This window comes from Colletotrichum orchidophilum (assembly GCF_001831195.1).
Source record: "Colletotrichum orchidophilum strain IMI 309357 chromosome Unknown Scaffold_131.1, whole genome shotgun sequence".
NCBI classification, from domain to species: Eukaryota; Fungi; Ascomycota; class Sordariomycetes; order Glomerellales; family Glomerellaceae; genus Colletotrichum; species Colletotrichum orchidophilum.
The window spans coordinates 75,629-90,355 of record NW_019173087.1 but is presented as its reverse complement, the minus strand read 5'-3'; the positions used below and the strand labels follow the sequence as shown (position 1 = coordinate 90,355).

At 54.3% G+C, this 14,727-nt stretch overlaps 5 protein-coding genes across 5 annotated transcripts; 3 read left to right on the top strand and 2 right to left on the bottom strand.

Annotated features, from left to right (window-relative positions):
* Positions 1 to 2,075: 2,075 nt before the first annotated feature.
* CORC01_11724 (uncharacterized protein) lies at positions 2,076 to 2,393 on the top strand (the record flags this gene model as incomplete). The annotated part of the gene is made up of 1 exon (XM_022623346.1): positions 2,076 to 2,393. A coding segment is annotated over one exon (318 nt), but the record flags the coding sequence as incomplete, so codon positions are not given.
* Positions 2,394 to 4,338: 1,945 nt separating this feature from the next.
* CORC01_11723 (COP9 signalosome complex subunit 2) lies at positions 4,339 to 5,955 on the bottom strand (the record flags this gene model as incomplete). Its single annotated transcript, XM_022623345.1, has 3 exons — positions 4,339 to 5,556; positions 5,622 to 5,841; positions 5,912 to 5,955. The coding sequence occupies 3 exons, from the start codon at positions 5,953 to 5,955 to the stop codon at positions 4,339 to 4,341; spliced, it is 1,482 nt and encodes a 493-aa protein (XP_022470168.1).
* Positions 5,956 to 6,457: 502 nt separating this feature from the next.
* On the top strand, positions 6,458 to 7,753 carry CORC01_11722 (uncharacterized protein; the record flags this gene model as incomplete). Its single annotated transcript, XM_022623344.1, has 1 exon — positions 6,458 to 7,753. One exon carries the CDS (start codon positions 6,458 to 6,460, stop codon positions 7,751 to 7,753), a length of 1,296 nt encoding a protein of 431 aa, XP_022470167.1.
* Positions 7,754 to 10,872: 3,119 nt separating this feature from the next.
* Positions 10,873 to 11,796, top strand: CORC01_11721 (GTP-binding protein RHO3; the record flags this gene model as incomplete). The annotated part of the gene is made up of 5 exons (XM_022623343.1): positions 10,873 to 10,922; positions 11,002 to 11,052; positions 11,136 to 11,185; positions 11,284 to 11,373; positions 11,426 to 11,796. The coding sequence occupies 5 exons, from the start codon at positions 10,873 to 10,875 to the stop codon at positions 11,794 to 11,796; spliced, it is 612 nt and encodes a 203-aa protein (XP_022470166.1).
* Positions 11,797 to 13,233: 1,437 nt separating this feature from the next.
* On the bottom strand, positions 13,234 to 13,903 carry CORC01_11720 (uncharacterized protein; the record flags this gene model as incomplete). Its single annotated transcript, XM_022623342.1, has 2 exons — positions 13,234 to 13,247; positions 13,300 to 13,903. 2 exons carry the CDS (start codon positions 13,901 to 13,903, stop codon positions 13,234 to 13,236), a joined length of 618 nt encoding a protein of 205 aa, XP_022470165.1.
* Positions 13,904 to 14,727: the final 824 nt, after the last annotated feature.

Here is a 14,727-nt window from a genome sequence, read left to right as displayed (position 1 = left end):
GTTGGAACAACCCGCAAAGAGCTCCAACACGGGACGAGCTGGAGCTGACCCGGGCGACCCCAGCGAAAGAAGAGGCGATCTGGGCCTACCGATCTCCTTTCTGGCGAGATAACCCGAATCGGATGGGCCAGAAGCTTGGCGCGCGACAGAAGACCCTTACGAACCCCTCAGCGACCTTTGCGGTTTGGTTTGACCAGTCTCGTACTTTGCTCTTGCTCCATCAGGCTTGTTGTACAAGATGAGCCAGGCACACCAATCCTGTAACAGACGGAGGGATAACAGTGGCGCAGCTTTGTATGCGGCTTCCCATACGTACTGCGTTCTGGGAAGATGATGAGTAGGAATTCCATTCACGCTCTAGGTACTCTGTGCAAGTTTCTCCATGTAGCCCCCCCTCCCTCAACCCCCCGAAAAAACGTGCAGGGAAGACAACCTTTCAAAAATGTCGACACGCAAGACCACAGATGACGGCCTGTCAGATTCGGGGATACAAATTGGATCCGGTTTTTTGTCGCGATACACGAGCATCAATCATCCGTGACTTTTGCAACAGGAAGAACATAGGTGATTGACTGGCCGCGTTTCCTTCGGGGCTCTGAAGTGAGACCACCAAGATAACAACGTTGCTGCCCCAACTTCCAAGCCCTATGCCCCTGGTCTTCCTCTGACGCTATCACAGATTCGCCTTAGTCTGTATTCATAGAAGGACCAACGACTAACTAGCACGACATCTTTGATCGGCCTCGTCCACTGCTCGATCATCGGCAGAAAATAAAGGGTATGTGAAGAAGTAGTGGATCAGTTGCAAGATGAAGGACACCCTCCGTCTGGCCCGGGCAGCGCGGCACCCGAGGCAACCAATAACGCGCCAACAGAGGCGAGACTTGGGCTGTTCCCCCTTTCTGAGGGAATGTACCCGGAGCTCTGGAGACATTAGCTGGGGCGCCGAGAGCATCGTGAGCGAGCTATGGCAACAACGTTCAGTCGCGAGCAACGTCGCATCGGCTAATACGTTTCCGCCCACTTAGACCCCGTCTCGTCCCACATTCGCACCGTCCCGTCTCCACAGCTTGCGATGAGTGACAGATGCACTGCAAATTCTTGACTTGGTCTCGAGTAATGGCAGAGAGGAACAACGAACAGCGAGGTTGAGAGGGTTGCTTCCTCTGCACTCTCCCTCTTAGTCCCTGCCACCTTCGGGAGCAGCTTGCCATGCAGATACGCAGCTGGGGCTGCACGAAATATTCCCCTGCCCTTCCGACAAACGGCCTCCAAAATAACCACCGGCTTTCGTAATATGACAGCTCATCCTTCAGAAAGAGTCAAACCCCTGCCTGCGCATGTAGTGGATGATCACTTGGTCCATGGCAGTCGAAGCCCGCTATTATCGTTTCATACTTTGTTCAAGGTCCACGACTGAGCCAACGTCAAAATTGACGTCTCATCGATGTGGACATATATCTTTGACCATTTCGCTAGTTCATACTTTACTATGGTACTGGTCGGCTCTCGCTTCGATGAGCCATGCCTGCGCTGATCACCCTGTCCACCCCGGGGCGGCAGAAAGGGAAACGAGGAGTAGTATCCTCAGCGACTACAGATGGGGATTGCTGCCAATCGACATGGAATACGCAATCTACAACAACTAGCTGCAATCGTTCTAATGACTAGGTGCAGTTGTGCCTGGTAGAACCGCCGTTTCCATGGTACGACATACTTCCTGCTCTCGACTGCCAATGCGAGCCAGTGAGTGTGTTACGGCAAGCTGCAGAAACACGGCTCGCGGCGCACCTATCCAACCATCTCCGGCTCAAGCATCCCCACGAATGTAAACTCTGTCAGATCTTCCATGGCACCATGCGAGAGAGACACGTTTGTCATGAGCAGAATATTTCCGAATTCCCCTCAAACATTGTCCGCGTAGTGATCGGCTTGGGTCATCCATTGTACTCAGCCAAGAAATCCGACGCACAAAGGAAATCTAATTACACTTGCGGCATGCAAGCACCCATTATGCAGACAAACACACACTCGCCAAACATGTCGCGTCAATTTCACTCCGCTTGGCTGCTCCGTCCCCCAGGTCTTTCTACCTGCTAGCTTTCTCCCCGTCTCGCCTCTCGTATTTCTTAAACGCATCGTCCAATCATCGATCGTCTCTTTTGGTCCGTCAAGACGCAGACCGCTCCTCGTTGTTTGAGCCAAATTCGCCGCTCATCTCGTCACGGTTTCCCGCCTGCATTCGCCCGGTAATCGGCCGAGAGAAAGAGGAGCAGGGCGAGAGACAGCTGGGGGACAGAGACCAGACCACTAACTCGCTCTGCAGTCCACCTGCCGCCTATGTTGCGCACCACAGATCCGCCCTTGTCGCGGCTCATGCAGGTGTCGTTTGAGAATTCGAGTGGATGGACTGGCTCATCAATCGCCCTGCTTTCCCATTACTCGCGAGACGTAGGTGGTGGACTGGTGGCGGCCACGGCAAGACGCATAATGAAGACCGCCTTATTGGCTTCCCGTGGTCCAGGTCTCCATTCACAAGGAGGCGACGGCGATCTGCCTTGCCGATGGACCACGATTCTTGGACTGGCCTCGCAGAACTGAAGCACAAACGTGGGGGGAGAAAAATGCCTTCGTGCTGTGCAGTGTGACAGACCCAGACTTCGAGGCAAAAGCAACCACCTAGTGGTGGTCGACGTCCGACCAGACGGCAGACGACGCAGCCCTGAACAGTGGTATTTTGGAGACGGATGAACACCATCCATGTACCTAGAGATGATCTGGGAGTGAAACTCTATTACAAACGGAGTACCAGACCAAGTGATCTGCGGGTGGATGGGTGTTGATGGTCCGATGTTGGGGAGCTTACTCCAAAGCAAGCATATTGGCACATCACGGGAAGGGAAGTCTGTGGGCAAAATGTTCATCGGACTTGCAGCTACCTATGACCAGGGCATGGCGACTAAAGTTCCCGGGTCCACCTACCCTACCTCTTGCTACGCTGCCATGGAATATCGGGACAATCCCGCGCCAGCATCGTGTCGTATCGTCGACGGCCACGGACATAGCGCCGACGGACGAGGTGATTGGTGATGGGGGTGGTGGTGCAGAATATTTTTTTCGCTCTCTGGCTATCGGCTCTCGGCTCCCTGCCTCATCACCTTTTGCTGCCCCCTTGGTCTGCAAAGCGCAAACTTTGCCAGTCACACCGCGTCCGAACCACCGCGGGCGGCCATGCAAACCAGGAAGCGAGCTGAACCCGAGTCTTGCTGCAAGGTGAAGGTCTGAGACGAGATATGAAGGTTGGTGGCAACCGTACAAGGCAGGGCCGGCTAGGTTCGTCTTGTCTACGCCGCGCCACATTTCCGACAACTGCCACTGATCAATCGTGCCTGTGTCTTTTGCCTATTGGTTGGCGAATTCGGGAGAGCTGGCGAGCCGGGTGGGAGCCAAAAGTTTGATCTTCAGTCTATCGTCTGCGTGTCTAAACTCTCTTTTTGTCTGGTCCTCATACGGCCCCCGTTGTGTCGCTGGGGGATGTAGATGGTCGCAATCCGGTGCTCTTGGATAAATGAGATTCCAGGACAAAATACAGTGTGATGACTGGATGACAGATGTTGCCTGGGTCTTCACGAAACCCCCATGGCGTATTCTACTAGCGTTGACGGATCTCAAGGGTGTTCAAAGCTCCTTCGTGCCTTTTCGTATTTTCTCGGTTGTCTCCACGGGATTTACGAGTACGAACGGTCGATGAATCAACATTCGTGTCTAGTCCCCCCCGAACATGATGAGCGAGAGGACCAACACTCCTCCCGTCACGGAGACCACTCCTCATGATCCCGCGCGTCGGTGTGCGACGTGATATCCTATCCCATGTTTATCCCACTTTGCCCATTTTCTCCCTCTCTCTCTGCATCGTGCCCTACACCTGTGTTCCACCAGGTCTCACAAAATCTTTGGATTGAGCCACCCGCAGCGGGAAGCTGCTTGTGAACCACTCTCGCTCACTTCTTTGCTTACTGCTTATACTAACGTTGCGGGAACTGTCCGGTCCGATGGCTGGTCGTTGAAAAGCATCTTGACATTGCTTGACTAGTAACATGTGGGATATGTGGAATAGGTGTTATTGGTATCTTGTTGTGGCCTAACGCTCTGCCAATAACTCTCCGCGCTTACCAATACCATCATGGTATTGTCTTTTTCTATGTCTACAGACTTCCATAGCGTCCTGTAACGTCAAGTAGCTGACCGAGTAGACATGGAGCAACCGCCAGTAGTTAGCTTTATCCGCTTAACTATCACCCGCTATGATCAATCAGCACACACGTATGACCATACTCGTCATGTCCACATGGGCATCACACCCTTGCCTTTCCGTCCAACACCCCGCGGTTGTCCTCGCGGACCGCCGCTTCTGGGTGTCATGCCGCCACCCATCATCTCCATGGCCTGCTCATCCGTTGGGAACTCGGTTGATCGGAAGCCTTCACTCTCCTTGAACATGGTGGTGTATAGGTTAGAGACGGACTGCGTCAGCTCGTACAGAGCTTTGGTGCGGTCGCTGTCCGCGTCTGACTGGATCTCGAGGGTGCCGGCTTGCTGGTCAATCTTGCCCTCAATCTTGCCGTCAACAATGAGGAAGCCCAGTATGTCCTGGACCTCGGGCTCTGAGATCTTGAGTTGCTTGGCGATCCATGACAGCTTCATGCGTGTGTAGGGAGCGATGAGCTTCAAGACACCCTTAGTGCGCATGTTGCGCGTCACTTCGTCAATATTCTCGGCAATAAAGGGGTCAGCAAGAATGTCCTGGTTTTTTTGAAGGACGTTTTCGTAGGCATGGACATCGTCCCGCTGGTAGGCGTCTACCAAGTCGGTCATGGCAGTTATTCGGGGATCCTGCTTGTACGGCTTCGTCTCTTGCGAGTCGAACGGGTTGATGGTGGACTTGACAAGCATCGTCGTTAGAAGCAGGTACTTGAGCACTTGGATCCGCTGGAGCGAGCCAGCCTCATCATAGTTGCGGAAGGACTCGAAGAAGTCCGTCTGCGCCTCGGCCCAGTTCTCCTCGCTCATGTGCATCTTTCCGCCGCATTCGCGAATGATTCCCATAATCTTGGGGTGAGGGACAGCCGACCTGACCTTCAGGGCGCGCTGATATAGTCTCTTCAACTGTTTGTTGTTCTTGGTCTCGGCGTGCATCTGGATCTCGAGGGCGTATATCTCCATAGAATAGGTGCCCTTGCTAGGATCGTCGCTGCCATCTTCCTTCTGACAGGCTCTATGTAGGTCTCGCAGCTTTTTGGTAATTGTGTTGTAATCTTTGCGATCGAGGAGAAGTTTGGCCAGCTTGATGTTCGTCTTCAGCCATAGCCTCTCGTTATTCGTGCTTTGAAAGCTCTCGAGTGTGAGTGAATAGAACTTTTCGACGCACGCCACCGCTTTGGGTCCGTCTGATCCCTTCTCAATGTAGTCCAGCATATTGTTGATCGACTTCTCAGAGTAATTTCGCGTCACGGCTGACTTGACGTAGGTCAATAGGTCGGCATAATGTTCCGTCGCCTGGTTCCGATATCAGCATCTCTGGTCTGTTGGCGAATGAATCTTTCTCATAATTTTGGAGATACCTTTTCATACTGTCCCAGCTTGAACTCGAGCTTAATGGCTTGTTTCAAGCCCTTGAAGCCCCATTCGCCCTTTTCCTCCTCTAACGGTGGTATGCCCAAGAATTCGGCGATGGCATCCTCGGGATCGGTAAGCTTGAGTTGCTTCGCATTGTAGTATTTGTTCTCGATGCCAACGTCTCCAGAGTCTTCATCGTCATCCTCCTCGTACTCAAAGTCGTACCTGCTCCCAGTCAGCCTTGACGATCTCCACGACGGAACCCAGAGATGGAAGCCCCAGCTGGGAGACTCACTGCTCCTCATCGGACTCTTGCATGAAGTCCTCGTCGTCAGACATCCTTCTTGAATGCGATTCTTGATAGGGATCGAAAGGAGGTTTCACAAGGACAGGTTCCGACGTCGTAGTAGACGACGAATTGCAGAGGGGAAGCGTGTTTGGAGGTTATTTGGGAGTTGTTGGTCGTTAGGAATTGACGGTAAATGTAAGGCTGGTTGACGACGACAGTTCCAGGCAGGTGCAGCTGTGGTGGGCAATGGAGGCGGGGGGCTTATCGATTGGCAGACCCATCGACAACATCTGATAAGGTAACGCACTGACCATTAGGTACCTCCTACCTACCTTAGGTACCCTTACCTTACCTATGAACGGATCCCATGCATTTTTTTGATTGTACCCCAGCCGCGCCAGCCTTTGACTTCGGCTTATGCTGTCAAGTTACAACTCCCATCTGTGTCAACTACCTACCTAACGAATCATCACACGAACCAACTTCAAACTCGGCGCATCCCCACGGAACTTTCGACAATACCCTTGTGCATTTCGCTGAACAGTCTGCAAGATGGGTGGCGATCTCAACTTGAAGAAGAGTTTCCACCCTTCCCTCATCAAGAACCAGGCCAAGGTCTGGGAGGAGGAACGCAAAGCCCTCGATGAGCGCAAGAAGACCCAGCAGCGAATCAACGAGCTTAAGGAGGAGCGTGAGCGCGAAGAACTTCAGAAGAAGCTAGAGGCTGCAGGACATACCAAACGGGTCGACCGCGTCGAGTTTCTTTACAGCGGACCTACCGATGGACAGACCGGCACTACAGAGGAGCGCGAGAGCTACCTCCTTGGCAAGCGCCGCATCGATAACTTGCTCAAGGGAACGGAACACAAGAGCTTGGAAAAGCAAGCTGGTCAGGAAAGTTTCATGGCCCTGCAGACGGCCAACACAGCACGTGACACAGCAGCGAAAGTTCGAGAAGACCCCTTGCTCGCCATCAAAAGACAGGAGCAGGCCGCCTACGAGGCCATGATGAACGATCCCATCAAGCGCCGGCAATTGCTTGCATCCATGGGCATGGCAGATGACAAGTCAAAGTCGAAAAGAAAGGAGGAGAGGCACAAGAGGAGGCATCACAGACACCGGAACGAGGACGATGATCGGGAAAGGCACCGAAAGAGACGGCGATCCTACTCCAGATCGAGGAGCCCGCACCGGCGGAGAGATGACCCTGACGAGGCAGAACGCTCCCAGAGGCGGCGGCGACCCAGCGATCCTGAAGACAGACATAGCCACCAGCGCAGACGTGCTTCAAGATCCAGGTCCCCTCGGAGACGCCACTCCGGTGAGAAAGACGACTACGTCATACGCGACCGACGCGACAGGTGCGACGACCGCGAACGGCGGCGCCGAGATTCAATTTCCGAGGATGATCGGCCCGTCAAGCCACGAGAGAGATCACCTCGAAGCTACGACAGGCGCGGCGATCGAAACGGAGATGCTGCAGTCTCCCGGGGTCGCAGGAACAACGACAATCATCGACAAGGGTATGACAGACGGCCTGCTGCTCGTACTGATGGAGTCGATGGTAGGAAAGAGGTCGAAGACAAGGACGCTGAGGAGGAAAGGGCTCGCAAGTTGGCGGCTATGCAGACCGCCGCTTCAGACCTCGACACGGACCGGGAGCGCCGGCTGGCAGCACTCGAGGCACGGGAAAGTGCCGCGCAACAAGCCGACGACCAGGCAAGAGAACGGTCATCCAAGTTTGGGGACAGGGAGTTTGTGAATGGCCTGCATCGGAAGGCCGGCAACATGAGTCTAGGAGAGAGAATGGGCCGAGGTAGGCAGGGCCTGCAGAAAGATGATGACTGAGGGATGAGCGTGAGAGGACTGGTGACGCCTGGCCAGATGACAGCCATTCACCAAATTACCCATTGTGCGGGGGCAGACCAGAGAGGAGGTCCAAAATCCGCGGGACAGAGCTCAAGCGGCAAAGAGTGGGCGCCGTGCGAGCCGAGAGAGCGGACCTGGGTGGCAGTAGCCATCTGATCGCCTTTGGATGGTCGGTGTTCGGCGGGAATATTGTCGGGATGAGACGCTACCGGACGACGGAAGGGAGGGAAGAGGTGCTTTAGCGCGTGGATGCGGCGCAAGAATGCGTGGAAGCTTTAGTGCTGCCAACTGCACGTCATAGAGGGTTTCTAGAATGCTAGGCATATTGCAGACTGTACATACGGTGTTGGAACGCTGCAGTCAATGGATACCCAAGGTGCGGCGACCTCGGAAATTATCGAGAAACGAATAGATAGAGCAATTGAACTGACTGACAGTTGAACGGTTTAAACTAGGTGGCAAACTGTGTTATCCAGAGAGCTGAGGTACCTAGCAAGCGAGCGTTGATAATTGACGATCCGGGATAACGGCACTCAGACAGCGTGCGGGAGGCGTCGCCGGGAACGACAAAGCGATTGCATGGTCGGGTGAGACGCCACGACCCTTGGCTGTGCCTCACGATTCGGTGCGCAGCTTTGCGTTGCCAGCGAGGCTGACGATGCCGCCTGCCCTTACCCACCGATCGGGAAGGTTATGAAGTGAGGAGGGGTAATGAGGGGTGTTGACGAGGTGTATAGAGGGGCAGAAGAAGATCCCGGAATGCCTTTAGGCTCTGTAATGTAGTTAACTGAGGGCTCTCACAGCACTGGATGACGGAAACATGTAGGGTCGCCATGGGCCTGGGCTTCGCGCGGCCCTAAGGTAGTAAGGTAAACGTTGTGGTGGATTCGCCCAGGTCCACGTCCTCAACCCGAAAAAGGCGCCGCTCTCAGGGCTTCCAGCGAGTCGAGCTCCGGCGCTTTGCGGCGGGAGTGTCGCTGGGATACGCCTGTCACCAAGGGCGGTGCTTCCTTGGCCCACGATGGACTTATCGTTTGAGTAGTGGAGTGTGTTTGTTTTGGCAGAGGTGGATATCGGGTTACTTCCTTGGCTTATTCGACATGACGATGGTGGGATGGCGGGGGCGCAGCGAGCCGTATAGCCCACGGCAGGATGAGGTTGAGTGGTGGGATGATGAGGTGAAACTGCAGGGTTGCGTATTTCACCTAATTTGGGCAGTGTATTGAGATAGCGAGGAGAATATGGCCGGTGAGGGCTTCAGCATACATTGTAGCTGTATATGTGAGTGAGACTGAGGACGAGGTACATGGTTCGTGTGGATGGACGTCGGGGATCTGACGACGAATCGTGTTCGCCATCTCAAGAGGTGCCGCAGCCGGGCGAAAGAGCGGAAGACGAGGCATACATGATACCCCTCATGGATGTTGTGTGCCCAGAGCTAGCTTAACAAGAACGGCCTTGGCGTGGACGGGAGTCGAGTTGAAGGTTCTCCAGCGCCACTCGGCCATGCTGTGGCGGGGAGGGGGAAAGCATTGGATCAAACATGCCGTTTTGATGAGAGATATATCCATTCCCTATGCCCTTATTTGGTTGTAGATAGCGTAGATACGCAGATGGAAAGTGGTTCCCCTCGTGTGGCTCTTTTTCCTTGTCTTTTCTTTTCTTTTCTTTTCTTTCCGGCTAAATATGATGTCCTGCGGTGACATGTCTGCAGCTCGATAGTGTGTGCAGGAAGCGTGCAAATGTGTGGCGGGGAAGTATCCACCACTTGTTTCTTCCAGGTTCGTATCTACGGATATTCCAAGGTCAGGTCGCGTAGATAGGAATTCGTACACATTCATGGATAGCTCTATCCGTGATACTACAGACTGGAGCACAGGTGAATCGACTCGGTGATGGCGCGCTACGCGAAGGTAAGGTTCATACTTTAGTGTGCTCAGGTCATTGGGGACGCGGCCTTTTGGCAAAGGGACCTCCGCAACTTGGCGGAGGCGCTCAGTCAGTGACATTCAAGAGGTTCCCCATTCCGGTCCCCGTGGGTTCTTCCAGGTTGTTTTCTACCCACCATCCCCTTCGTCAGTGGACACAATCACTGCCTCCCTGCGCTGGTTCCCTTTTCTGCTCGGGCTGATGCTAAAGTGAAGTGTGTTTGGGAGGTGCCTTCCGTTGCATACCTTAGGTAGGTAAGGTAGTATTAAGGTATCTCTGTACCTTAAGGTATCCGTACCTTAAGGTATCCGTACCTTAGGTAGGTAACGACCAGGGCAGCATCCATGTTCAATTCCTGGTTGCTCCTTCCTGTCCCCATCCAGCTTTGTGGCTTCCTTCCTTGCCTCCCCAAAGTCCATTTCCAGCCCAGCGCCAAAAAGCAGTGAGTGTTCCTGTCCCCTTTCCATCTAGGCTCACCCCGGCAAGAGTACCTGACCCTGTCCGCTCTTGCTCTTTTCTGCTCCATTCTGTGGCCCTTCTGACTTCATCTCAGCCAATTGAGCAGCGCACCATCTTCCAACCCAATTTCCCGCTCCGCCGTCTTTTGCTCACTCCAAATTCACAATCACAGCTTTTACCTTACTTCAGCGACTCCGTCTCCCATCTTCCCCTTCCCGTCCACTGCCTACCTACTTCACCTCACCACCAAAGCCACCCTGCTTTGCTTAGCACTTTCCTCTCCAGCAAGAGGCACTGTTACACTGCACCTACCTTAGTGCACCTTCCTTGCTCTTTTTGTTGTCCACTGTTCCCTCACTCTTGCATCGCACCCTGCTGTGCCTTCCCTCCTACGTTACCATCCCAATTCACCTTCCTTCCACTGGGAGGTCCCCCAAAGTCCACAGCATTTCTTTGTCTACTTCCTTTCACCATCGAGCGCCAACCAGCCCACCCGCAAACAACAAACCCAGAACCCTCTCTGGCGCCTTCCCCTTGCTCATCGACCGACGAACCACAAACCCCTAAACAGTCTCCTACTGGCCGACAACAACTTTTTTGCTTTCCACAAACAACCAAACGCTCTCGTATCGCACCGACTCACCTCAATCAACCCTCACCAAGCTACTTCCCACAACACGAACAAAGTCCCCTCCCACGGTCCGCCCAAGATGCCTTTGTGTGGAGGAAACAAGACAGTTCAGCGGAAGCTGGTCCTCCTGTGAGACCTGCTGGCCACTTCCCTCTGTGTCGCCTCGCTGCAACCTTGGAACTCTGGCTAATTGATTTGCGACCTGCAGTGGCGATGGCGCATGCGGCAAGACATCGTTGTTGAACGTCTTTACCAGAGGGTGAGTCCAACGTCATTTCTCCTACCCTCAAGGGCTTGCAAATAGTGGCCCTCCAATTGCGCATCCTTGCTGACTTGGCCCAGCTACTTCCCGACCGTCTACGAGCCCACCGTTTTCGAGAACTACGTCCACGGTACGATCCCTCGATTACTAGCGAATGGCGCCTAGTTGCATGATGCCACTATCGCGATTTCCTCTCCACCAGTTTGAATGCTGACTTGGCGTTGCCAGACATCTTCGTTGACAGTGTCCACATCGAGCTCTCCCTCTGGGATACCGCTGGCCAGGAGGAGTTCGACCGACTCCGCAGCTTGTCCTACGGTAAGACCATTGAATTGGGCGGATCAAGGGGTCGCTTACTGACTAGGCGCAGACGACACCGACCTGATCATGCTCTGCTACAGCGTCGACAGCAAGGACTCCCTCGAGAACGTCGAGAGCAAGTGGGTTGGAGAGATCGCCGATAACTGCCCTGGCGTTAAGCTGGTTCTCGTCGCCCTCAAGTGCGATCTCCGCGAGGCCGATAACGAGGAGGAGGAGGCTGCCGAGGGCCAGCAGCGAGAGAAGCGTCCCATGATCTCTTACGAGCAAGGTCTGGAGGTCGCTCGCCGCATCAACGCCCTCCGCTACCTCGAGTGTTCCGCCATGCGCAATCGCGGCGTGAACGAGGCCTTCACCGAGGCCGCCCGCGTCGCCCTCAGCGTCAAGAAGGACCGCGAAGAGTCTCAGTGCATCATCATGTGAGAAACGCCGCTTCGGTGGATCCGTTTCTTGCTATGAGCATTCTTCACCTTCTCATGACCACGATCGAACGAGCGGACCTTGCTTCGGACGGAATCGAATTACCATTATTCAGTGTTTGCACTTGGCAGGCGTCGGCGTTCCCAAGGATTGGACCTTTCAACCTCGATTTGCATCTCGCTTTACCCGACTACGTCTTTTTATTGCAGCCCGTCCAGCTCCTTGGGCAGACGCGACACTTTTTTTTCCCCAACTCTGGCGGCCAGTCTACGGATTTGTGGACGACACGAGTTCTTGATACCTTTGGGCACTGACCACTTTTCAGCAAAATGTAAATACCCGTTTCACTTCATAATGCACATACATGGTTGGAGGGTCAGGTTTCATTCCCTTTGTCGCTTTCGGTCTTCATCGCATACGCAGACGGACCGCACGACCGGAGGAACGGCATGCTTGGCAGGTGGCAGGTGGCAGGTAGATGGCATGAGGCATTGGTTCAGGGTATTAGAAATCTCGGATGGAAGCACAACAACAGCAATCGGCTGGGCTCTAGTCTTTCTCCATTGACCTGTTCAAGCAAGCGAGAAAAGTTGTCTCTAGATGATGCATAATGAACTCTGTCATTGCAACCAAAAAGTCTCTTTTTCCGGCGAAATTCGCACTCCTTCTCCTATCCTGGTTTCCTCGCCGCCCATGGAACAAAAAATTGAGGTGCAGCCAAGGTATCAGAAAGGGTCAGTGACATGGATCGTCGCCGCAAGGAGCACACTGCCTTGTCCGATAACCCAATCGCTGGGAAGGCAATCAATCTGACGCTGCAAATTCTCATGCCCGTTCCGGTCAGAGCCAGAGGATGACAGAAGGAACGAGTGGTGTTGGTTGGGTGACTAGGCTGAGGATTGGCGAGGGTGTGTTCCGGGAATATCCCCGATCCGTGCTTACCTTCGGAGCTGAGTCGATGCCCCGGTTGCAGTCGGACTGGAGACCGGCTGGCAGATCATTGGGGGGTGCTGTCAGCACCGTCAGCCAGGTTTGAGGGAGCAAAGCCCTGGGATTCACGGCCTGTCTCGCTGCGCTCTTTCAGCCAGCGATATCGCATCTGCCCTTTGATTGATGAGTGATCAATGTTCTTACAGGTGATGGTACCGTCGCCCACCGTCAAGTGTCAACCGCCACGGCTCATCAAGTGTCAACTCAAGTCATCTTAATCTACCATTTCAATTCCGGACTAGTTGTACATTCAACACTCAATTCTCCAACACTGGTCGCTCATGTGCTTGAACATGAATAATATTAATACATAAGTTGAAGTTTTTGGCTTTCACCCTATCTTAACTCCCCAAACCGTTGATCGTATGCCACGATGTAAATCATGGACTCGTAAATGACACAAGAAATGCTGCTGGAGTGAATACGACCAGATTAGTCGTATTTGGAAACTCATTCTCCGTGACCTGTTCTTCATTAGCATCAAAGTCTTAACATGATGAGATGGAGCACACGTACGGCCCAAAGCCTTGCCACGCTTGGAAACCTCACGAGCGTGATACTGCTTAATCTTGGCCCGTCTAGCCTCCTCCTTGGCCTCTTCCTCGAGCCTCCGCACGTCAGCCCTCGCAGCAGCAACACTCTCCCTCGCGGCCATGAGGGCGCGGTCAGCCTCCTTCTCAGCCGCCTCGGCGCCCATGACGCGCTCACGCGCCTGGACAATGCTGGGATCCATCTCTACCCCTCCCCCGCCAAATTTGTGAAGCAGACCACCCCTGCGTCCGGACGACGCATCGGTGGAGCGGCGGAACAGGCCGCCGCCGCCGGTGTGGTGGCCATCGGGGGAGGTGTGGTATGTTGTCGAAGAGAGAGAGGACTGAGAGGTTGCGGATGTGCGGGACGTGCGGGCTGTCGGCGTGGGAGAAGGGTCCCGGCGGGAGGAGCCGAAGAGGCCGTGCTTGCGGGGCGCGGGCTCGGCGACGGGTTGATGGTGGATCGGTTCCGGGGAGGGTTCTCGACGGGAGCCGAAGAAGCCTGTGCGGCGGGGCTCCGTGGGTGGTGGGGTCAGCTCTCGAACTGGCTCGGGAGAGGGTTCACGGCGGCCTCCTCCGAAGAATGGCATTTTGAATATGGGTTTTGCTTGAGGAGTTAAGAAGGGCTGCTGGGTTTTCCTTGTTGGAAAAGGCTTGTTTTCGCCTACAAGGTTGAGAAGTGTGGTTAGTGGAGTAGATGCTTCCGATGTTGAAGGCTTGGGATGCTGGATAAGACGGGACACAAGACTCTGGGCGGGAAAGCGTGGTGATTATATCTATCTCTCTTCCCCTATTCTAGACCCCTCCCCCCCCAAATCTAATTCATGACACTATGGCTCTCCTACTGCTGCGTCCTGCTACAGCTCACCGCAAGGTACGTCGCCTGAGCGGACGCCCGTGCCGAGACCCTGGCTGCAGACATTGTTGGCAGGCTGGCATGGCTGATGCTGCACAATGATGCCAAGATGGTCATTCGAATCTACTACGTCTGTCATCCATTCCTGCTCCGCGAAGCACAGCTAGCTTCCAGCGCCGTTTGAGACGCCGTTTGGCGGGTCTGGTGGTTGGGCGCTGTGCGACCCCAAACCTGTTTGCTGGTGATCGGCGGCTGAAGATCAACGTCGTCGGTGACGTCAAAGGTTGGCATCGGAAGGATGCAGTGCAGGGGTCGAGGTGTGCCTTGTTGACCAATTGGAGGCGGTTGATGACGACGGGCTAGCCTCTTGTGGAAGGACCCTTAGATTCTTGCTGAGAGCATGGCCTTAAGGGGTTCAGATTACGCAGGGTCTTGCTCAGGAATGTCTTGCACCTCCGTCCTCCGAGACTATGGCCTCTTTTGGTGGTGAACGAAGCGATGCTAAGTCGACAGGGGGAAGACATCGATTATGACATCGCATCTCTTTGGAAGGACGGG